General features: G+C 47.8%; 1 protein-coding gene across 3 annotated transcripts in view; it reads right to left on the bottom strand.

Moving 5' to 3' along the window:
* Nucleotides 1-5041: 5041 nt before the first annotated feature.
* CMTM7 (CKLF like MARVEL transmembrane domain containing 7) overlaps nucleotides 5042-23624 on the bottom strand; it is a 52444-nt gene continuing 33861 nt past the window's right edge. The window contains exons 2-5 of one of the 3 annotated variants that reach the window (XM_043595607.1): nucleotides 18445-18618; nucleotides 11941-12039; nucleotides 8965-9046; nucleotides 5042-5671 (exon numbers count right to left, since the gene is read on the bottom strand). In XM_043595607.1, coding sequence (XP_043451542.1) covers nucleotides 5658-5671; nucleotides 8965-9046; nucleotides 11941-12039; nucleotides 18445-18618 — 369 coding nt within the window. In that variant the 3' untranslated portion in view covers nucleotides 5042-5657. Of the gene's footprint in view, nucleotides 5672-8964; nucleotides 9047-10531; nucleotides 10599-11940; nucleotides 12040-18444; nucleotides 18619-23624 lie in introns of those variants that run through there. The other 2 variants (XM_043595608.1, XM_043595610.1) reach the window with 2 other exon arrangements.

The following is a 23624-nucleotide window of genomic DNA, read 5'->3' as shown; positions in this document are numbered from 1 at the left end:
GGTATGTCTTCGCCAGCCCAGTCCTGGGTGGCCCAAACACCTGACCACACAGGCCGCGGGCCAATGTTACAGATACTGTTTACTAAATCTTGGGGTGGCGCACTCTGGCCGGAAGTCCCCCGTGTTCAGCCCGTTGCACGGGGTGTCCACTGCGGTGGGCCCTGACCCATTTACCATCCCTGGATGGCTGCAGCATCGCAGGGGACCTGCTTGTGCCAGTGGCGGGGGGGGGGGGGGGGGGGGAAGGGGGGGCTCTTTCATCACTGATTCTCGTGACAGGCAAGTCCTTTATTAAGCCAGCAGTGCAATAGGGAAAACACTATTTCCGTCCGATGGGTGGGCGACCGCTTGCTGGTGAAGGTGGTTACAGGCTCAGGAGCTGGGCTGGGCCCTGAATCGGAAGATCTGTTTTCTTATCTCTTTAGGACTTTCGGGAGCTTGCCCCACGTACGAACTGGAAGATGAGAGTGTGAAAGTGGACACTGTTTCATTTAGAGCTCAGTAACGCTGGCAGTCGACCGTCAGCAGCGGGAGGAGGTTCTCAAATCCAAGAGGTCGGAGGCCCGGAAGTGGAGGAGGGTTCACTGCGAAAGGTGCCAGTCAACGGCGCCTTGACACCTGTAGTTCCCTGCGGTCTGAGGAGCCGGAGGCTCTAGGGCGGGGCATCTTCTCCCGCCTGAATGGCTTCCAAGGTGTCACTGTTCGGGCCCCCGCTCTGGTGGACACATGCCTGATGACTCGGGGTGGGGGCTGCGGGAACATCCCCAGGTTTGGAGGGACGGCCCCCGACAGCCAGTACGCGCAGCGGCCGGTCCTGCTGCGGGGCCGCTTCCGTAGTGGCGGCTACGTTTGTCCTAAGGTGACCGGGAAATAGCCCCCCGAGTCGTGACACAGCTTTCAAGATGGTCGCGCGGAAGGCCGGACACTTGCATTCTCATTTACGGTCCCGTCTGTCTCGCATCAGCTGTGCCTGGGTGGCACGTGATACTGGCCGTGTCCGATACGCTGATGCTCGATCGCCGGCGAATCCAGAGCGATAAAAATGTACCCTCCACACCCCTGCCCCCACCCCTAGAAAGGCGATCAAAAACAGTGTTCGCAACACCCGAGGCCGCAAACCAAGAGCCAGGCACGAAGGCGGCAACACATTCATGCGCTTTGATGATGTCAGGCCCTGGACATGGACGTGACCACGTTCTTTAAGCTTCCCTGCTCTACAGTAACGCCAGCTGCCGGTGGCCGGCAGGGGTGTTCAACTTGAAGCTTTGAAGCTTTGCACGGCACCCCTGGCTCTGTGAAACCTTGCGGGAGAAGACAGTGCACCTTTTTCTGCTCCCAGGAAAAGGCATTGTTTCCGTTGTTAATGCTTGGCAAGCTTTATGGGTAAACGCCCTTTTTGGCTTGGCCTCTGCCTTGTATGACCCACCCAAAGGGGTCGCAGTGTGTGCATCCTGCGAGCAGTTTGTTGCAAAAGAGCAGGGAGCAGAGTCCAGACCGAAAAACAAACGTAACGCCCACAAAGCCACAGGACTACAGCCAGTATCTAATAAATTTAGAAATATGTGGGGCTTCCTCGGGGTGGGGCTGAATCTGGAGACCCGGTCTCATACCCGATTCTTGCCCCTCCTTGTCCTGCCGCCAATTAGTGCAGTCCGGGTGCTATCAGCTCAGATGAAGGTCTTGGCTCCACAGGAGCTGTGAAATCCACCCCAGGTTTCCCTTCTGCTGTTTGTGCACCCTCACAGCTCCTAGCCGGTCTAGCCCCGCCTGGACCTTTAATTCTGTGGGTCCCTGAGCTTTTAATCATACAATATACGCATATGTGCAGGGGGTTTTTTCTGGGCTACTTTTTTTTCCGTGGCATTTAGTGGCCTCATTATCCAGGATTTTTATTTTGTAGGAAATCCACGGATTGTTCAAATGAATTGCGTGGTTGAGAATTTTAGTGCTTCCTGCCCCATCCACCCCTCCGGGCCTTACTGGTCTTTCCCTTTCTAGGCCCCTGGCCATTCACCTGTCCCCAAGGCTGTATATTTTCTCATTGGGCCACTTCCACCAAAGTAGATGATCAGATGCTTTGCACAGGGCTTTGGCCATTGGAGTTATCTCCCTATTCCCCCTCACTCCTGTCTTCCAAAGCCACCCCTGAGGCTATTCATGCAGCCACCACATATTTCCTGCCTGTACCCACATATCCATCCGAACCATCTGGAGTGAAGCTGAGAAGGAGATGGCTGATACGAGGATGTGTTACTGAGTTGGTCACCACTCAGTGTGACTGTTCCCTTGGTCCCACAGAACTGTCCCTGGAGAAGCGGTGTAAAACTTGCCTTAGGACAATTTGTCCCAGGAGAGAACAGATGTATCCACTGACTCCTGTGTCCCATTGGCCAGTGTTCCACCCCAGGGCAGGAAGTCTCCTGCACTTGCCGGCCGCACATGTGTGGGTGCTGGGTGGGTCCCTGGGCAGCATCCGCAGGACAGTCAAGAGGCGCCAGTGGAGGCCTGGAGCACAGCCGTGTGGTTACAGTGGCATGAAGTTGTCACAGCCCTTGCAGGACCGGCACTGCAGTGGTGGCTGAAGAGAGATGTGAGGCCCACATTACATACAGCATGGTGACTGTTTCAATTACGGATAACTACCAGACTTCTATGCACTTTCTAGGCAACCCATGTAACTGCCGTAGAGCTACATATTAAGAAAAGCAAAGATGCGGTGGATGGAAGGATCTGGAGGTTGTGCTGGGAGAGGAGAGACGGGAGGGGTGAGGCAAGGGGAAGCACACAGTCACAAAGGTTGGTTAAATGCCGCGCTGCGCCCCGCTGCCACAAGAGGGCGCGCGCTGCTAGGCGAGGGCGCGCAGGGCGGCCACCTGCTCATCAGGGTTTTGTTTTCGCAGAAGAAAAGTTGAGACCAGCTGCGACCGGTGGCAGCACGCCAGCAGGCGACTCTGCCGGCAGGGGACCCCGGGGAGGGCCCCCGCCCCGCGCACTAGCTTGGGGTTTCGGGAGGAAGCAGGTGCTGGCCCGAGAAGCCTCCGCGCGCTCCGGCCTCAGCCCTGACTTCCTGCTGCCAGACCACCTTCCTTCCCGTCCCCAGAACCACCGGGTCAGGTAGGGTCGCAAACCGAGGGCTCGCGGGCTGCACAAAGCCTCGGCACGCATTTGGCTCGGCCTGAAGTGTATCTTTTAAAAGTTTATTTGGCAACCTTTATTTTTTCATTATTACTAGTTTTTAATGTTTTTATTTATTTTTGAGACAGAGCATGGGCAGGGGAGGGGCATAGAGAGAGGGAGACACAGAATCTGAACCAGGCTCCTGGCTCCGAGCTGTCAGCACAGAGCCCGATGCTGGGCTTGAACTCACAGACTGTGAGATCATGACCTGAGCTGAAGTCAAAAGCTCAACTGACTGAGCCACCCAGGCGCCCCTATTTGGCAACTTTTAAAACTCAAATGTTTAGCCTAAAAATTCTCTCCGACACTTGGGGCATCTGGAGCCCTGGGCTGTCCTCCACATGCACCCCTGCCCTGGCAATGAGTTTTTAATAGTTTGGGTCAGGTCGATATTCAGCGTCACCATTATTCTGGCTGTTACTGCTCCACAGAACTGAGCCAAAGGGCACCCTTGACACCGCGATGTTACCTTTTTTGCACAACTCTGCATGGAGCTTATCGTGGTCTTTCTCATTTGCATAATTTTCATATACACAGAAAATGACAATAAAACCCCAGCAAGCCACTGGTTGCCTCATTCGCCTTACAAGGTCTACAGGCTCCAGTTACTCGCCCGGTGGTCTTCATGAGAAAGCCACTCAGTGTCTGGCTGCCTCCAACCTGGGTGCATTGCTCTGGCCCAGCAGCTTCCTTCCTGTCAGGGACTTCTGAACGTGTTATTTTTAAGCAGAGAAACCCACTTTGTCAATCTAGATCATATGAAACTCTATTATATAAAACAGGAAATATGATGTTAACACGAATGATCAATTTACAACATTTACTTATTATAAAGTCAGTCCATAATGGGGTACCTGGGTGGCTCAGTTGGGTAAGCGTCATGATCTTCCGCTCAGGTCGTGATCTCACGGTTCGTGGGTTCGAGCCCCGCGTTGGGCTCTGTGCCGACAGCTCGGAGCCTGGAGCCTGCTTCAGATTCTGTGTCTCTCTTTCTGCCCCTCCCCTGCTCGCGCTCTCTCTCTCAAAAATAAGTAAACATTAAAAAAAAGTTTTTTTTAACTATGCGTAACAGAACTTAACCACTTTCACAGCTTTTAGGTGCAGCTCATTGGCATTACATTTATGCTGTGCAGCCACCACCACATCCGACTCCAGAACGTTTCCGTCTTCCCGCTTGAAAGCTGTACCCATTGGACACGAACTCCCCATCCCCCCACGCCAGCCCCCCCGCTCCGGCAACCATCCTTCTTTCAGCCTCTGAATTTTAACTACTCTAGGAATCTCCTGGAAATGGAATCACACAGCATTTGTCCTTCTGGCTTATTTCACTCGGCACAATGTCTTCGGGGTTCATCTATGCTGTAGTAGGTACCAGAAGTTCCCTCTTTTTCTAAGGCCACTTGTGCTGCTCGTGAGTAGTGCTTTATTAGGTCTTGTGTGAACAGTACTGGCTTCCACCCTTAACATCCATTTACTCTGAAAATATGCAAATCTTGAGGGGCCAGGGTCTTCTGCATCCTTTAGTGTTCTCATCTCTGGGGAGGTGGGGGGGGGTAGGGGTAGGGGGGCCCGGGGTGCATCAAGTGCTTTCCCATGAGCTTTGTGGGCCCTGTCACGTGACTCCTGGTTTACAGCTTTCTCGTCCAATAAGAAATTGGCCAAGTCAATATTTTTATTACAAAACACATGCACACACGCCCCCCTCCACACACGCCCACACGCACACTCACAGTGGTAATTAAGACTGAGGCCTGCAACGCGGGCTGACCACACAGTGCTTCTGCAGGCCTGCCTCACTTAAGAAAGAGGGTCTGGTCTCAAGACGGGCTTCTTCCCAAGCTGGATAAATTAGGAGATGGCTTTGTTTTTTCGTTAGTTTTTTAAAATATTTATTTATTTTTGAGAAAGAAACAGAGCGTGAGCGGGGAGGGCAGAGAGAGAGGGAGATTCAGAATCTGAAGCAGGTTCCAGGCTCCGAGCTGTCAGCACAGAGCCCGACACGGGGCTCGAACTTTTGAACCGTGAGATCATGACCTGGGCCGAAGTGGGAAACTTAACCGACTGAGCCACCCTGGTGCCCCAGAGAGAGCTTTGTTTCTATAAGAGGACTTAAGGCAGCTTCATCCCCCTGAGGAATGTGGAGTAGAAGCAGATTTAGGCAGGAGTATTCAGAAACCCTCCGCTGTGGTAGGTAAGTGGGGTCATCAGTCCCTGAGACAGTTGGTTCTAAGAGCAGGAGGAAGAGACCAGATTTCCCTGGAGGCTGCTTTCGTTCCCAGGCGGCGAGGACTATTCTCCAAGGAAGACCAGAAAGGCTGAGAGCGGCTCAGGAGCCCAGGAGGACGCCGAGGGCCCCTCTTGTGCCCAGCAGTGTGGGCAGGGCTTTGGCACAGGAGCAGAGGTTCAGAAGCCCGTCCTGGGCGCCGGCCCCCCGATGCTCCCGTCTCAGGGCCTGCCTCGGGCCGGGGCACAGGGTGTCCTCAGACAGCGGCATCTTGGGAAGGAAGCGGCAAAGTTAGGACGGCGGGCAGGGCAGGCCCACCCAGAAGCCACACATCAGGAGGCTGCCCCCCAGCTCTGCTCAGAGCACTTCCTTCCTCCATCCAGCAGCAACTACCATTGGAATTCGTTTTTTCCTTCTAAATACATTTCTTTTCTTTTTTTTTTTTATGTTTATTTATTTTTGAGACCGAGCATGAACAGGGGAGGGTCAGAGAGAGAGGGAGACCCAGAATCTGAAGCAGGCTCCAGGCTCTGAGCTGTCAGCACAGAGCCCGACGCGGGGCTCGAACTCACAGACTGTGAGATCATGACCTGAGCCGAAGTCAGCTGCTTAACCGACTGAGCCACCCAGGCGCCCCTCTAAATACATTTCTAACAGAAAAGAAAAAAATTAGTATGGGCGGGGGGACAGGGGGTTTCTATCCCTCCTCTTCCCCACCCAGGCCTATCGTCACAGGGACTCTCATTGTGTTTGCGGTTTCTTTGGGCTCTTCCTTCATAATTTTAAGTCATAATTTTCACCTTCAGATGTTACCCATAACTGTTACATTCTCTACTTTTCTTCATTGGTTTTTTTAAAAATTTATTTTACTTATTTATGTATCTATTTATTTAGAGAGTGAGAGGGGCAGAGAGAGAGGAGAGAGATGAAGCAGGCTCCACACTCAGCGCAGAGCCCAACACGGGGCTCGATCCCACGACCACAAGATCATGACCTGAGCCGAAGCCAAGAGTCAGGCACTTAACCAACTGAGCCACCCAGGCGCCCCCTCATTGATTTTCTCCCTTAAACAGCTTCAGCGAGACAAAATCTACCTACCGTACAACTCACCCACCTCAAGTGTAGGCTTCATGTCCACAGTTTCCATGTACTCACAGGACTGTGCGAACACTGACTGCCATACTTCTGGAATATTTCATCCCTTCCAAGAGAAGGCCCACACCCGCCTGCAGTCACCTCCCCAGCTCCTGGCAACCTCTGATCTACTTTCTGCCTCTTTGGATTTGTCTCTTCCGCCCGATTCATGTAAACAGAATCCTACAGCCTGTGGTCTCTTGTGACTGCCTCCTCTCCCTCAGCTTCCTGTTCTCTTTTTGTCAGTGACTTCTAGAGGGAATCGGAAGCTGGTGGAAACGTTTCTTCGGGACAACTCAGACCATGTACTGTACACACTCTGATATTCCTTTATTTTTTTTAAGAGAAAGAAAAAGAACAAAGACAGGAAGGGCTGGGCTAAAGAAAAAGGTGGATTAATCAAAATACCTGGGTCAAGCTCTCAGCAGTGTTACCTCTAGGAATGCATTCTAGAGGTAGAAGACATTAGGGATGAGTATGGGGCTATATTTACAAGTGTGTTCTTTACAACACTGTTTAGTAGCAAAGAATTAAAACAAAACAAAACAAAACAAAACACCACAGTGACCCGAGACAGGAGACAAGTAAACTATGACACAGACATGCCCTGGAGTCAATGCAACAGCACAGAGCCACTAAAAGTGATGGGAGAGAGGGGCGCCTGGGTGGCTCAGTCGGTCAAGCGGCCGACTTCAGCCAGGTCGCGATCTCGCGGTCCGTGAGTTCGAGCCCCGCGTCGGGCTCTGTGCTGACCGCTCAGAGCCTGGAGCCTGTTTCCGATTCTGTGTCTCCCTCTCTCTCTGCCCCTCCCCAAAAGTAAATAAAAAACGTTGAAAAAAATTAAAAAAAAAAAAAAGATACTGCTAAGCCACACAGAAAGAACATTTCCCCTGCCCCTCTTCCAGCACTTTCACGCAAGATTAGAAATAAGTTCACTCTTACTTTCTCTGACTATATTCTTTAAAAGAGTTAGAAATGGGGCGCCTGGGTGGCTCAGTCGGTCAAGCGGCCGACTTCAGCTCAGGTCATGATCTCACGGTCGGTGAGTTCAAGCCCCGCGTCGGGCTCTGTGCTGACCGCTCAGAGCCTGGAGCCTGTTTCAGATTCCGTATCTCCCTCTCTCTGACCCTCCCCCGTTCATGCTCTGTCTCTCTCTCTGTCTCAAAAATAAATAAACGCTAAAAATAAAAATAAATAAATAAATAAAAGTGATGGGAGGGACACGTGGGTGGCTCAGGCGGTTAAATGTTCGACTTCCAAGCAGGTCATGATCTCACAGTTGTTGAGTTCGAGCCCCGCATTCGGCTCTCTGCTGTCAGCACAGAGCCCGCTTCAGATCCTCTGTCTCTCTCTCTCTGCCCCTCCCCGGCTCGTGCTGTCTCTCAAAAATAAACACTTAACAAAAAGCGATGGGAGAAGAGGGGCACCTGGCTGGCTCAGTCCTTAGAGCATGCCACTCCCGATCTTGGGGTTGTAAGTTCGAGCCCCAAGTTGGGCACAGAGATTACTTAAAAATAAAATCTAAATGCGTACATACATACAATCTTTTTAAAAAATGTGATGGAAAAGAATCCCCAAACAAGTGGGGAAAATGTCTGATAGATGGTTAAGTACAAGAATGAGAACAGGTTACAAATAATACCTGAAGTTTGATCGTTTAACAAAAGCAACATATGTATCTATACATCTTTGTATCTGTCCATCCATCCATCCATCCAACCAGAGAGAAGAAATACTGGAAGGACAGACACCCAGTAGGTGCTATTTCTGGGTAGTGTGATGATAGACGGTTTTCATTAAAAATATTTTGTTTTTCTTATTTGCATTTTCAAAATTCTCTACACTTTATTTTTGTCATGAGGGAACTTATTTAAAGAAAATGCTTCTGGGGCCCCTGGGTGGCTCAGTCGGTCAAGCGGCCGACTTCGACTCAGGTCATGATCTCGCGGTCCGTGAGTTCGAGCCCCGCGTCGGGCTCTGTGCTGACAGCTCGGAGCCTGGAGCCTGTTTCAGATTCTGTGTCTCCCTCTCTCTGACCCTCCCTGTTCATGCTCTGTCTCTCCCTGTCTCAAAAATAAATAAAACGTTAAAAAAAAATTTTAAAAATCACTGTTTAAAAAAAAAAAAAAAAAGAAAAAAAAAATGCTTCACCGGGGCACCTGGGTGGCCCAGTTGGTTAAGCGTCCGACTCTTGATCTCGGCTCAGGTCACGATCCTGTAGTTTGTGAGATCGAGCCCCGTGTTGGGCGCTGCGCTGACAGTGCGGAGCAGAGAACCTTGGGTGACACCTTTCCACCTCGGCCCCCCCAACGCCTCACGGTGGGCGGCCCTTCCCTGTTGCTGAACTCCAGACCAGGCCGTCCTCCCGTTCCCCAGCAGAGGGAACTCTACTTTCAGAGATCATCTGTGTTCGGGCAACCAGAACTCACCTGTTGACTGGGTCACACACGAGATCTTGTAGGACAGCCATATGCTCGCCAGGCAGAGGAAGGTGGCCACGAAACCGAAGATCTACACAGGAGAGAGAGCAAAGGAAGTTCCCAGGCCGAGGGCCAATCACTCAGGCGAGCCGCCCTTTGTTTCTCATCCCTGCACCTGTTTCTGGACCAGCTGTGGCCAGGAGGGAGCCCCGGGGAATCACGGGAGCGGACCACCCGGTCCCTGCTCAGGTGCAGGAACGAGGCCTTGTGTCCACGGCTCCCCCAGCAGGGGCCCTAGCGCAGGCCTGGCAGCCAGGCTCTGGCTTTCACCTCCTGGCTCTCCTCGCTCTAGGCAACTTCAGGGCCCACGTTTGGGTTTGTGTTTACCACTAAGCTGGGGCCCAGACACCGGACTGTAATTACCCGGGGCTAATGAAAGAGAAAAAGGTGAAGTTGTGTATTTTAATTTAGGTTTTTAAATTTCTAATGTTCAAAGGGACCTCACTGATGTGGCAGCATTGCATTTCATTCATTAATGGCTTTCTGTTCTGTCTCACTTTATAGCCAGGCAAGAGCCTGAAGCTGAAGCCCTGACAGGCAGTTTCATGTCTGCAAACATTTAAACAGTATTAGCCTAAAATATATATAGGGCAGCGCACCTTTCTATTCTGAGGCTCCACTCTGTGCTCAAGCGGCTGACCCAGCTTATCTAGGAAAGCTGACCTAGCCCAGTCCAACCTCATTTAACGATGAAGAAAGAACAGGGCGCCCAGGGAGGAAAAGGGTCTCGTGTGAGGCTCCTGATGGTCGAAGAGACTCTGCTGTCTTCGTATGAAACTTTGAAGCCTGTAGCCATTTCCCTGCTTGTCAACAACACCAGCAGCTGCAGCAAGTATAATTTATTGACCACTTGCTATGTGCCCGCCCGTGTGCTAAGCCCATTAGGTGTGCTGATCCTTTAAACTCCTACCACGTTTCCGGCTGGGTGATGCGGGTACCCTCCCCTCCCCCTCATTTGGCAGCTAAAGACAAGGAAGGACAGCAAGTCAACTAGTTTGCTCAGGGCCACAGAGATAGCGAGGGCCAGACATGGGATCTGAGCCCTAGGAATCAACAGAACCCTGCTCTGTATTTTTGCCCAAATGTCCCCAGACTTGCACATGGCCTCAGGTTTGCGGCGCGGCCAGAGCCACGGCTGACACACAATAGGAGGAGCCCAGGAGCAGCCAGGCCACGGGCAGGATTTCCAGGGTTTGGTTTTCTTTTCAGGCCCGGCCTCTGGCTTACATAAGCGGCTGCCCCCACAGGCCCACACCCGCTCCCCTCCCCCAGGTCCCTTTCCTTGGCTCCCTTTGTACCGATTGTCTGCACCACATAATTAGCCTATTGGAGCCTGTCCTAGCCCCTCATTGTCTGTCCTGCACAATTAGCACATTATATACTATCCCGGTCCCCAACTGTCTGCACTGCATAATTGAACAGTTTATTATATCGCTACATAATGCTATTCTGGACAACAATGCCTTGTTTGCTAATTGTTTCATGCGCCTTGGCCTTGACTCCTGAACTAGGTTACCATTTTCTCATAAGCAAGGTCCGTGTCTTTTTATTTCTTCTGGCTCCCTCATGGCCCAGGCTTTGTCCTAGGCACAAAGACGGTGTATGATAAATGGGGCTTATTGGAATTCTAAGGCTAACAGACACGGTTATGTGCAACCTGAATCCTAAAACCCAGTGGGAGCCTCCCGTGTGGCTCTGACACAGTGGGCACCAGCCGGCCTGTAATCAAGCAGGTGGTAACCTGTAGGTAGCATTCACTCCCGTCCTTGGGGATTGCAGGGGTGGGGAGGGGTGGCTGCGCGAGGCACCGAAGGCCCATGAGTGTTGAGAGGCTTGGCTGCCCCCCTCCCCACCTTTGGAGGACAGACCCCACCCCTCAGTGGAACTCCAGGCACTAAACCACTCCCAACCCGAAGTCTGGAGAATTTTGTTAACACGTACATGAAAGAGTGACTGTCCCGTGCAGCTTTTCGTAAAACTCAAAATGAGGCAAATCCATACTGGCCCACAGGCCACCAAACTGTAACCAGTGAGCTAAATCAGAAACCAGATTGCAGGAATCTATGCATCGTTAAGTAATAATAAATGCAAGGGCGCCTGGGTGGCTCAGTTAAGTGTCTACCTTCAGCTCAGATCATAACCGCGTGGTTTGTGAGTTTGAGCCCCGCGTCGGGCTCTGTGCTGACGGCTCAGAGCCTGGAGCCTGCTTCGGATTCTGTGTCTCCCTCTGTCTCTGACCCTCCCCTGCTCGTGCTCTGTCTCTCTCTCTCTCTCTCAAAAATAAACAAACATTAAAAAAATTTTTTTAAATAATACATATATATGTATAGTATACACACATATGAAAATATGTGTGTGGGGGGGTGGTAAACACAGCCCCACAACACTCTTATTTTCATACATTTCCATGGTTCTATTCAGGCTATCAATCGATCAATTCTCACCTTTGAAAGGTCTAAAAGTGTTACTTCCTGGCCTGAATATGGTTATAAGTCGGGACCAGCAAAGCCAGCACTCGTGACAGGTATCACTAACTGATCACATCCTCTTCCCGTGGGCCCTAACGTGGCCTTGGAATCTTTGCCCACACAACACCGAGGTAGCCACAAGCACATGACTCAAATGGGCATGTGCATTAACGCCGAATGGCCCCCTGGTTTAAGCAGTGGCTTCGTGAGAGAGAGGGCTGGGCCACGGGCCATCTGTGTGTGCCAGAAACCCTGACGGTCCACCTGCTGAGACCCTCTGCTGTGGGCCCAAGTTTAAGGCTCTTTGGAGACTGCTGCTGGCTGGATCGAGGCGGGTACTGATGGGTACTTTTCTAGGGAAGAAAGGCCCCAGGAAACCATCCCTTCGCTGCCCGTCAGGAAGAAAATGTACTAGAGGTGAACTCGTGCGTGAAGTGTCCCCCGAGACCGTCCTCACCGCTCCAGCTACCAGTCCGCTCTGGCTGTAACTCTTGGAGGCTGCCACAATGGAGGCGATTAGGAGGAGCAGGGTACCGATTAAATAGTGCAGAAGTTCCTGGGGACAAAAACAAAGCAAAGCAGTGGGTCGGGAGGTCCACTCCTGGTTCTCAGAGGCAACTGGGCACAGAAGAGAGGAACTCTGACCGCAGCAGTTAGCTCACAGGCAGCAGCTACGGAAGGCTGGCCAGGATGAGGCCCTGCAAGACAGAAAAGGAGCCAGCAGGCAGCCAGAGAGGCAACAGAGAGAAAGGACACTTGTCACGTGAGGGAAGATATCCACTAAGGACGGCTCTACTCCTGAGAGCAATCTGTAGACAGTACCCTGACGTCTGGCGAGAGCTGAAGCAAACAGCTTCTCATGGCTCCCAGGCTGGAGAGTTTAAAGGCAGCTCCAGCTCTGAGAGGCAAAGCCCCTCAGAGAGAGGTGTGTCTGACGCTTCTGCTTCCGAGAAAGTTCTCGTCTAACAACGTGCTGGCTTTGGTGGCGGCCTGGGGTGCCCACCCGCCCTGTGAACAGTTGTAGGTGTGGACTTGAGATGCTCGGCCCCTCAGACTTGGAGTCGGAGCTTAGAGTGAGGTCAGGGCCCTTCTGTGATGTGCTTGTGGGGGTGGGGGAGCCAGCTTTCTGGCACCCGAGCCTCCTGGTTTGGTCCTCATTTCATCATACTCTGCTGAGGAGTTGGTTGGCAGGGCAGACTCCACCGTTGCTTCCGTCCGCCTCCACCCCATTCAACCCCATGCTTACAATGGCATCTCCACAGACCCGGAATGAGGCTGAACCTCCCGCATTCAGCAGCATGACTTCCACCTCCTCCTTCTTTCTCCCCAGTAAACACCAGATCAGAGGGGAGCTGGGGCTGAGGCCTGGGAGAGTACTCCCGCTGGATCCAGAGTGCGTTCATTTTTAATTGTCATCGGTGAGAACTTGGAAATTAGTCCTTCGTGAAGTTCTGCCCATGAGGGTAGTCACCTATGAAATTCTGGAAAAGCGTTCCGCTTTTAAGCAGCAGCTCCTCTGAAAGCTGGGCAAAATCAAACACCCAAATTTCCCCTTTACGGACTAGAAAGGAATTATCAGAAAGTAGATCACAGAGATTTTGACTGAAGAGCAGATTAGTAAGTGAAGTTCCCTCCCTCCAAGATTCTCACCCACAAAGAAAGAGGACTATGACGTGAGAGGACTATGACATGGGGTAGGGAAAACTGACTTGAGAGAGTCCTAAATGGAAGATGCCCCAATAGTGCCCCATCAAAAACGTGGGGCTGAGCTAACCCCTCCAACATTCTCATTCCCTTCTCAGCCCACCCCTATTCTTGTCCCCAGCTTTTATTCCCTCCTCTGCCTGTTCATTATCAGTATCGTTATCAGAGGAGCTTGTTCTCAAAAGAAGCAGAAAGGTGTCATAACTTTGAAAGGAGCCTTATAACTTAGGAACACAAAGGAAAGGTCTCTCAAGATAACATAGCGGGTAATAACATTAAAGGTGAATAATTAAAACAATCCAGACAAGAAGCAGAGGATGTCAGGCTGGATTTAAAAAAAAAAAAAAAAAAAGATTCAACTTGTCTACTGGAGAAAACCTTATATTCAAAGATACAAACAGATTGAAAGTAGAAGCTTCCATTCAAATAGCAACCAAAAGAAAACTGGAGGCGTTATACTGGTGTCAGACAAAATAGATGTTAAAACAAAAAATGTTACCAAAGATAAAGAGGGACATTTTATAATGATGAAAACGTCAATCCGTCAGGAAGACAGACAATTATAAACACGAATTCACCTAACAACAAAGCAACACATGAAGCAAAAACTCAAAGAGATGAAGGGAGAAACAGATAATTCAAAAATAATAGTTGGAAGCTTCAATACCCTACTTTCAATAATGTATAGACCAATTAAGGAGAAGATCAACAAGGAAATAGAAGACTCAATACTATAAGGCAACTAAACCTAACCTAACATCTATAAAACACTCTACCCAACAACAGAATATACATTCCTCTCAAATGCAAATAAAATATTCTCTAGGATACACTACATGTTAAACCATAAAATAAAACTCAATAAATGTGAAAGACTAAAATAACATGAAGTATGTTCTTCAGCTACAACAGAATGAAATTAGAAAGCAATAGCAGGAAGAAATTTGGGAAACCCACAGATATGTACAAAAGAACACATTCCTAACTAATGGGCCAATTAGAGACCAAACCACAAGGAAAATTAGAAGATACTTGCAGATGAATGAAAATGAAGACATAATGGACTCAAATTATGGGATGCAGCTAAAGCAGTGCTCAGAAAGAAATTTATAGCTGTACAGACCTATACTAAAAAAGAAGAAAGGTTTCAAATTAATAACCTAATCTTTACCTTAAGACATTGGAAAAAGAAGATCAAAATAAATCTAAAGCAAGGAGACAGAAGGAAAAAAAGATGGGAGCAGAAATTAATGATCTAGAGAACAGAAGAACAATAGGGAAAATTAGTGAAACCAAAACTGGTTCTTTGCAAAGATGAAAAAAACAGCCAAACCTTTAGCAAAACTGATCAAGAAAAAAAAAAGGGAGAGAAAAGATGACCAGATTCAAATGACCAGAATCAGAAATGAAAGAGGGGACATCACTACAGACCTTACAGAAGTAAAACTGATTTTAAAGGAATACTCGAACAATTGTATGCCAGTAACTTAGAAAACTTAGATGAAACAGACATGTTCCTATAAGAACATACCACTGAAAATGACTCAAGCAGAAATAAACAATCTGAAAAATCTAAAACAAGGAGAGTTTGTATTAATAAGAATAATAAATCACCCATAAGAAAAACCCAGGCTCAGATGCTTTCACTGCAGAATTCTACCAAACATTTAAATAAGAATACCAATTCTTCACAAACTCTTTTAAAATACAGAAGAGGTGGTAACACTTCCCAAATTATTCTATGAGACCAGTATTACAGTGATAGCAAAACCAGACAAAGGTATCACAAGAAAACTACACACTGGTATCCCTTACAAATACAAATATAAAAATTCTCAATAAAATGCTAGCAAACCAAACCCAGCTACATATAAACTGAATTACATATCATGACCAAACAAAATTTATCCCAGGGATGCAAACTTTAGTTCCACATATGAAAGTCAATGTAATACACTATATTAGAAGAATATTAAGGGGGAAAAAACCACGATTGCCTCAACAGACTAAGAAAAAGCATTTGACAAAATCTAACACCCTTTCATGATAAAAAAAACATTCAACAAAGGAGGACTGGAAATTAACTTTTTCAACCTGATAAATCTCATCTGTAAAAATCCACGGCTAACATTATATTTAATGATGAAAGATGGAATGCTTTCCTCCTAAGCTCAGGAACAAGATAGCGATGTGTGGTCTTGCCACTTCAATATTCAACTAATTTCTTAGTTGAATAAGAACAATAAGATAAGAAAATGATTGGAAAGGAATATAAAACTATCTCTACTCATAGATGGCATAATCTTATATCTACAAAATCCTGAAGAATCCACTAACAGTCTATTAGATCTAAAATGAGTTCACCAAGGTTAAGGTTACAAGATCAATATACAGAAATCACTTGTATTTCTATCCACTTGGAATGAACAATCCAAAAATGAAATTAAGAAAATGATTACATTTGAAATATCATCAAAAAAATAAGGTACTTAGAAACAGATTTAAGTTCCCCCGTGCCAAATGCACCAAAACTTACACTCTGAAAACTATAAAACATTGATGAAAGAAATTAAAGAAGATCTAAATAAATGGGAAAACCTCCCATGTTCCTAGGTCACAAAACTTAATGTTACGATGACAATGCTCTCCAAACTGATCTCTAGATTCAGTGCAGTTTGTATTAGAATCCCAGCTGACATTTTGTAGGAACTAAAAAGTTGATTCTAAAATTCATATGGAATTGCAAAACTCCAAAACAATCCTGAAAAAGAACAAATAGAAGATTCAGAATTCCTAATTTCAAAACTGGCTACAAATCTACAGCAATCAAGACCATGTGGTATGATCAATGCAACTGGGAGTCCAGATATAAATCCATGTGTTTATGGTCAACTCATTTTCAGCCAGGATGCCAAGACAATGCAATGAGGAAAGAACAGTCTTCCCAACAGATGGTGCTGGGACAACTGGATATTTACATTTCAACGTATTCTTTCCTTCAAAAGAATGAAGTTGAATCCTTACCTCACACCAGACACAAAAAATTAATTCAAAATAGACAAAATACCTAAATGTAAGAGCTGAAACTATGAAACTCCTTAGAGGAAAACACAGAGTAAAATCTTCATGATCTTGGGTTTGGCTTTTAAGATTTTATACCAAAAACATCATTAACAGAAGAAGAGTAGTTACATTAGATTTCATCAAACTAAAAACCTGTGCTTTAATGAACACTATCAAGAAAGTGAACACTAGGGGTGCCTGGGTGGCTCAGGCAGTTGATCATCTAACTCTTGGTTTCAGCTCAGGTCATGATCTCACAGTTCGTGGGTTCAAGCCCCTCTGTGCGGAGCCTGCTTGGCATTTCTCTCTTTCTCCCTCTCTCTCTGTGCCTCCAGGCTCGTGTGCTCTCTCTCTCTCAAGAAATAAATGGATAAACATTAAAAAAAACTTAAGAAAGTGAAAAATAACCAATAGAATGGGAGAAAATATCTGCCAATCATTTATCTGATAAGGAACTTCTAACTAAAACGTACAAAAGACTGAGAATTCGGTAATAAAATGACAACCTAGTCAAAAATGGGCAAAGGGTCTGAACAGACATTTCTCTAAAGAGGATACGTGAATGGCCAAAAAGCTCACGAAACGATGACTGACATCAAGAGTCATCAGAGAAATGCAAATCATGAGATACCACTTCATACTCGTTAGAGTGACTAAAATCAGAAAGTAAGAAAAATGACGAGTATTGATAAGGATGCGGGGAAATCGGACCCCTCCTACCCTGCTGATGGGAATATAAAATGGTGCAGTCACTTTGGAAGAAAGTCTGGCAGCTCCGCAAACAATTAAACACAGTTACCACGGGAACCAGCAAGTCCACTCTCTGGTATATTCCCTAGCGAAATGAAAACACGTCCACGCAAAAAGCTTGTACGTGAATGTTCACAGCAGCATTATTCGTGATAGCCAAAAGGTGGAAACAACCCAAATGTCCATCAGAATAAACAGAATGTGGTATATCCTTTTAATGGAATATTCCTTGGCTATTAAAAAAAAAATGAAGTACTGACGCATGCTACGACATAGAAAAACCATGAAAACACTCTCGGTGAAAGAAACCAGTGACAGAAGACCACACATATGCTTCCATTTACAGGAAATGTCAAGAAGAGGAAAATTCATGGAGACAGAAAGTAGATTAGTGGTTGCTTAAGGTTGGAGGGGATGAAAGGTAGGAGGTGACAGTTAAAGCATAGGGGGTTTCTTTTTGAAGCGAGGAAAATGTTCTAAAATTGACTATGGCGATGGTTGCACAACTCTGGGAAGATAGCAAAATCTGGAGAACTGTAAACTTTAAATAGGCAATTGTCCAGCACGTGAAGTATATGTCAACCAAGCTTATAAAAAAATAATAGAGGGGCGCCTGGGTAGCTCAGTTAAGTGTCCGACTTCGGCTCAGGTCATGATCTCTCGGTTCATGAGTTCAAGCACCATGTTGGGGGCTCTGTGCTGACAGCTCGGAGCCTGAAGCCTGCTTCGGATTCTGTGTCTCCCTCTCTCTCTGCCCCTCCCCTGCTCACGCTCTGTCTGTCTCTCAAAAAATAAACATTAAAAAAAAAATTTTTTTTTTTTTAATTTTTTTTTTCAACGTTTTTTTATTTATTTTTGGGACAGAGAGAGACAGAGCATGAAGGGGGGAGGGGCAGAGAGAGAGGGAGACACAGAATCGGAAACAGGCTCCAGGCCCTGAGCCATCAGCCCAGAGCCTGATGCGGGGCTCGAACTCACAGACCGCGAGATCGTGACCTGGCTGAAGTCGGACGCTTAACCGACTGCGCCACCCAGGGGCCCCCAAAAAATTTTTTTTTAAATAACAGAATGGGAAGAAAAAAATCCTGGAAACTTCTGAAATCTTTCCTCGGACTCTGCCGGTCCTTTTAGTTGATGAATCTTACCATTCAGTACTCCCAACAGTATAAATCCCCATCGCCTTTAGGAGCTTCTTCCTCCAAACTCACACACGTGGCCCGTTTGCTGCCACTCAAGAAAATAAACACTGAGGCAGGAGGCACAGCAGGACACAGGCAGAGATGTCCGGCAGACATTGGGACGTGCAGGGCCACAGCAGGAAGAGACGGAGGAAGAGCAGGTGGACACCGGGGGGCGCAGATGGGACGGATTCTGTTGGGTCTCAGTGCCCCAGCTAATACCCTGACCTCTGGGTGCCCAGAATCGGGCCAGGCCACTCCCTTACCGACAGGGGCCAGCTGATGCAGGTGAGCACGCGGTAGAGACGGAAGAGATGCACCAGGTAAAAGACGAGGATCATTATCAAGTTGCAGATGGTGACCACTTCAAAGTAGCTGTAGGCACTGTACCTGGTCCACACAGAACTCCTCACGCAGATGAAGGCGATCAGCAGAGTGACCTGGGACAGAAATACAGGCACATCAGAGAAACGCCCAGCCAGGACGGCCACCCAGGGAAGAAACCACGACAGGACATTGAGGAACCGCTGCGATTCAGGTTATTTCCTCACAGACTGGCTGCAAGGTTGGGAAAGTGCACTTCCCCATAGTGCGAGCCTTTAAAACATGCCGGTCGCGGGGCACCTGGGGGGCTCAGTCGGTTGAGTGAACGACTTCGGCTCAGGTCAGGATCTCACAGTTCGTGAGTTCACGCCCCGTATCGGGCTCTGTGCTGACAGCGCAGAGCCTGCTTAGGATTCTCTCTCTCTGTCCCCGTCCTGATTGCGCGCCCACTCTCTCTCTCTCAAAATAAACAAGCTTTAAAAAAAAGGGGAAAAAAAAGAAAGAAAGAAAATGTGAGTCTCTAATGAGCATCAAATCACAAAATGTATCTGACACTGGTTCAAGTGGTGTGAAAAATGCTCTATTTTCTCAAGCCCCTCATTTCTAGCGGCTGTCCAACTGCTCCGAACAGATACGAAGGCTGGGAAAGACTCTGGCATGAAGAGAGTGCTCTGCTTGTCAAATCCAAACAGCGGTGTGCAGAGGGACCCTCGACATTTGCGTATTCCCCTTTGCTAATGAGCAACAGGAGTAATTTTCATTTTTTCGGTTCCTCTCAGGCCGGCCAGCCTTGGTAATAGAATGATTCATGCCTCGAGGCTGTTTTAAAGCTCCGAGGGGAGCTCTGCTTCACTCGGGACTATGCATGATCTCGCCAGGGCTCTGCTGATTATCAGTCCCCATTTGCAGGCCTCCCGGTCTCTGGGTGTCCCCACCTCGCGCTGACCCCTCCCGCACTGGGGCGTTCAAGGCCTGCCTTAAAATGCAGCGAATTCAGGATTATGAGGCGTGATTCCTGGGTGAAGAGGCAATTTTGTGCTTAACTGAATGCAAAGATTAGAATAATTTGTACAACTCTTCATCTGTGACAGAGTCACCTCTTTCCCATGATGACACAGAGATGTGGGAGTTTCCCAGTGGACAACAGGGGTCCGGGCAGGTCTTCCTCTACGAACTCCCAGGGCCGAGGACCTTCAGCAGGAAGGACATTATCTTTCTACCGCAAACCATCGCAAACCTCTCTGGGAAACATGCTTGTAAAGTAAGACTTCCCGAACCCGGTTCAACTGGCCTAATGCCACCTACCTACCGTGTGCTCTTCTTCTGGGAATCCCAACTTTGGAAAATCACATTTAGACTGCACATGGTATGTACTAATGCATACAACTAAAATCCTTTTTGCCCAATAATTCATTCATCCCTACTTTAAATGGCCAGCATCGCAGCTAATGCGCTCTAAAAAAAGAACGAACGAAAAGAAAGAAAGAAAGAAAGAAAGAAAGAAAGAAAGAAAGAAAGATCTGACACCAAACTTTTCAGAACTTTTCTAAGGCCAGCAGGTAACCTCTGCAAATGATGCAGACCCCTGAATCCTCTAGATCGATACTCTGGGGGCAGCCAGAAAGGTGAAGCAGGAGAATGAGCAAGCAAGAGCATGGTGGAGAAAACACCCTGGGGTGTTCATCCTCCCCCACCCCAACCACGGCCCCCTCAGACCTCTTCTTGTTTCCAGCCAGAGAAGCAAATCAAACACCACAGCAGAATTGAGACAAACTGAAGTAGGAGTTCTGACTTCAGGGCTAAGGAAGGCTGGGAGGCTTCTGGAAGGCAGACGTGATTCTGTGTAGAGTAACTTCAATGTGATACCGTCCAAAGGAGTAATTTGTGCTCTCCAGCTCCTCTGATAAAGGCTTGTCCTTTTTTTTTTTTTTTTTAATTTTTTTTTTTCCACGTTTTTATTTTTTTATTTTTGGGACAGAGAGAGACAGAGCATGAACGGGGGAGGGGCAGAGAGAGAGGGAGACACAGAATCGGAAACAGGTTCCAGGCTCCGAGCCATCAGCCCAGAGCCTGACGTGGGGCTCGAACTCACGGACCGCGAGATCGTGACCTGGCTGAAGTCGGACGCTCAACCGACTGCGCCACCCAGGCGCCCCAAGGCTTGTCCTTTTATATCAAGCTGCCATTGACAGTTGAAGATAAAATATCTAACACAAACATCCAGAGGTTTAAAAGTAATGTTGCAAGCACCCCCAACTCAAAGCCAGGGTCTCACAGACCGGCTGTGGCACTGTTCAGAATCCCCAGAATCATCTCAGATTAGAAACCACCCCTTTCTCCCCCAAACTGTGTCGTTTCTGACTCTATCAAAATGCTTACTAGAAAGAAGAGATGATTTTTGTGAAAGCAAGCAACAGAGGGTTTAAATTTCACACCTGAAACAGGCTGACATCACTTGAGAGAAATGAATGTCCCTCTCCCACCCCCACCCCCGCCTCTCCACCCCCACCCCCAACTCTGGAACTAAAACGTCCTGGTCTTAACTCTACAGCACGCGCCAGGCAGCCTCCTCAGGTTCTCAGTCTGGGTGGGTGTCCCTCAAGGAAGAAAAAGCATTTTGAAGTCTAAGATGGAACATTTCTGGAGAAGACTCAAGAGGCAGGCTTCAGGAGAAGCCTCCGGTGGTCTCGGGGGCCCTGCCACCTGCTATCTGCAGTCTGTGCTCTGGAACATTCCCTCAGGAGGCTTGGTCTTCCTGTGCTCCTGCCGGAGTCTGGTCTGCTGAACACGCCTGCATCTGGCTGAAGATGGCACCAGACACCTTATGTTTCGAGAACCTCGGGCTGGATGTGGGCAGGTCACCCAACCCCACCTTCTCGCAAGGGTTTTTATCCTGACCTTGGAATAATGTATCAGCCAGGAAGACAAGCAGGGGAAAGAGAAGTCGCTGATGAAAGCCAACATCAAAAAGTCTCAGACCCAATTCTAAGAGGCTTTTCTGGAAAAGCCCAGGAGATGAAAGCCAGGCTTGTTCAAAAAGTCAGAGATGGGGCGAGTCAGTGATTGCAAAGTGCGCTTGGATCTGCAAGGAGGCCCATTAATGACTCTGCTTGGCTGTGGGCCGGCAGAAGAGGGATTTGATATGTTTCTAACTTTGGCTGAATTCTGCCCTGGGGTGGGAGGAAATTTACCCCACCTCCCTGTTAAAGCCCCACCCCCCCCCCCCGGGTCAGCACCACCAAACAGCCCTTGTGGAACCTCACTGACACCCACGTGCAAGAGGACCCTCGCCCGGCTTATTTCCTCTGCGTCCTCCTTTCACTAACCAATATATCAGCCTTTTGGTTACAGGCTCCTTCCCACCCTCCCAAACCCCAGCACACAGTTTTGTTCTGTATCCAAAAATAAAAATGCCCTTGAAAACACAAGAGGCGGGGGGGAATAACCTAAAAAACGTTATGTCAGGGGTCGTCAGGTGCAGGCCGCTAGCATCCGGCTAATTAATGCACGAGTTTCTGAATCTAACCATGCAGCAAAATACTTACAGCTTATTAAAAACCAAATATGCTTGTCTGTGCTGGGACTATTTCTGGAAGGACACATAAGAAACCGGTAACAGTGGTTGCCTCTGGGGAGAACTGATCATTTAGTGGTTTTTTAAATTTGCTGTTTTCTTTTCTTGTATTATAAAAATCACACATTAAGCTGTAAAAAAGCTAATGACATGTCTTAGAGATCTTTAATGGCGCACGTATAGACTTACCCTTTTCTTCCAACTGGCTGCGGATTTATTTGACCCAGCGTTTGTCAACCTCAGCACTACTGACATTTGGGGCTGGGTAATTTTTTGGTGGGGACTGTCCTGTAGCACGGTTAGCAGCATCCTGTCCCCCACCCACAAAATGCCAGGTGCTACTAAGCACCTCCCCAGGCACAATAACCAAAAATGTCTCCAGAGGTTGGCAAAGATCCTGGGGGGCGGAGGGGGGGCACACCCTCTGGTCAGGAAGTACCACCTTACATAATCTTTTACTGATGGGCATTTGTCACATCCCCAGCTTTTTGCAAGTACACATCATCCTGCAAAAGAATATTCTTGGACAAGCTGCTTTCTGCATGTATGTACATTTCTGAAATGTTCTCAGAAGTGAAATTATGAAGTGAAAGCATATTCACAGGCAAGATTTTGATATTTGCTGCCAAAATGCTATCCAAAAAAAAAAAAAAAAAAAGATGAGTTCCCCTGCATAGGGAGTCTTGCTCACACAGATTATTATCAGTATTTAAAAAGAAAGGAAAGGGGTGCCTGGGTGGCTCAGTTGGTTGAGAGACTGACTTCGGCTCGGGTCATGATCTCGCGGTTCATGAGTTTGAGCCCCGCATCGGGTTCTGTGCTGACAGCTCGGGGCCTGGAGCCTGCTTCGGATTCTGTGTCTCCCTCTCTCTCTGCTCCTCCCCTGCTCGCACTCTGTATCTCTCTCAAAAATAAATAAAACTTAAAAATAAATAAATAAATAAAAATAAAAAAAATAAAAAGAAAGGAAATATCTTTTATTTAATCTTAATTTCCCTGATAACTAGTGGGCTGCATATCTTTTCATAAGTTTATTATAGATTTGATATTTATATTCTGAATATTAACCTATTGCCTGTTGTGGATATTGCAAATATATTCTCTCAGCTGCCTTTAGTTTTTATCTTTTCTATTACTGAAATTAAAAATTTTTTTTTTAATTTTTTTTTTCAACATTTTTATTTATTTTTGGGACAGAGAGAGACAGAGCATGAACGGGGGAGGGGCAGAGAGAGAGGGAGACACAGAATCGGAAACAGGCTCCAGGCTCCGAGCCATCAGCCCAGAGCCTGACGCGGGGCTCGAACTCCCGGACCGCAAGATCGTGACCTGGCTTAAGTCGGACGCTTAACCGACTGCGCCACTGAGGCGCCCCTGAAATTAAAATTTTTTATGCAGTCGAATCTACACATCTTTTATAGCTTCTGGGTTTTGTGGTTTTTTTTTTAAATGCTTCTTTATTTATTTTGAGAGAGAGTGAGTGGAAGAGGAGCAGAGAGAGGGAGGGAGACAGGATCCCAAGCAGGCTCCGCACTGTCAGCACAGAGC

This window comes from Prionailurus bengalensis, chromosome C2, assembly GCF_016509475.1.
Source record: "Prionailurus bengalensis isolate Pbe53 chromosome C2, Fcat_Pben_1.1_paternal_pri, whole genome shotgun sequence".
NCBI classification, from domain to species: domain Eukaryota; kingdom Metazoa; phylum Chordata; class Mammalia; order Carnivora; family Felidae; genus Prionailurus; species Prionailurus bengalensis.
Note: the sequence above shows the minus strand (reverse complement) of the source record. Positions and strands in the feature narration are given on the sequence as shown.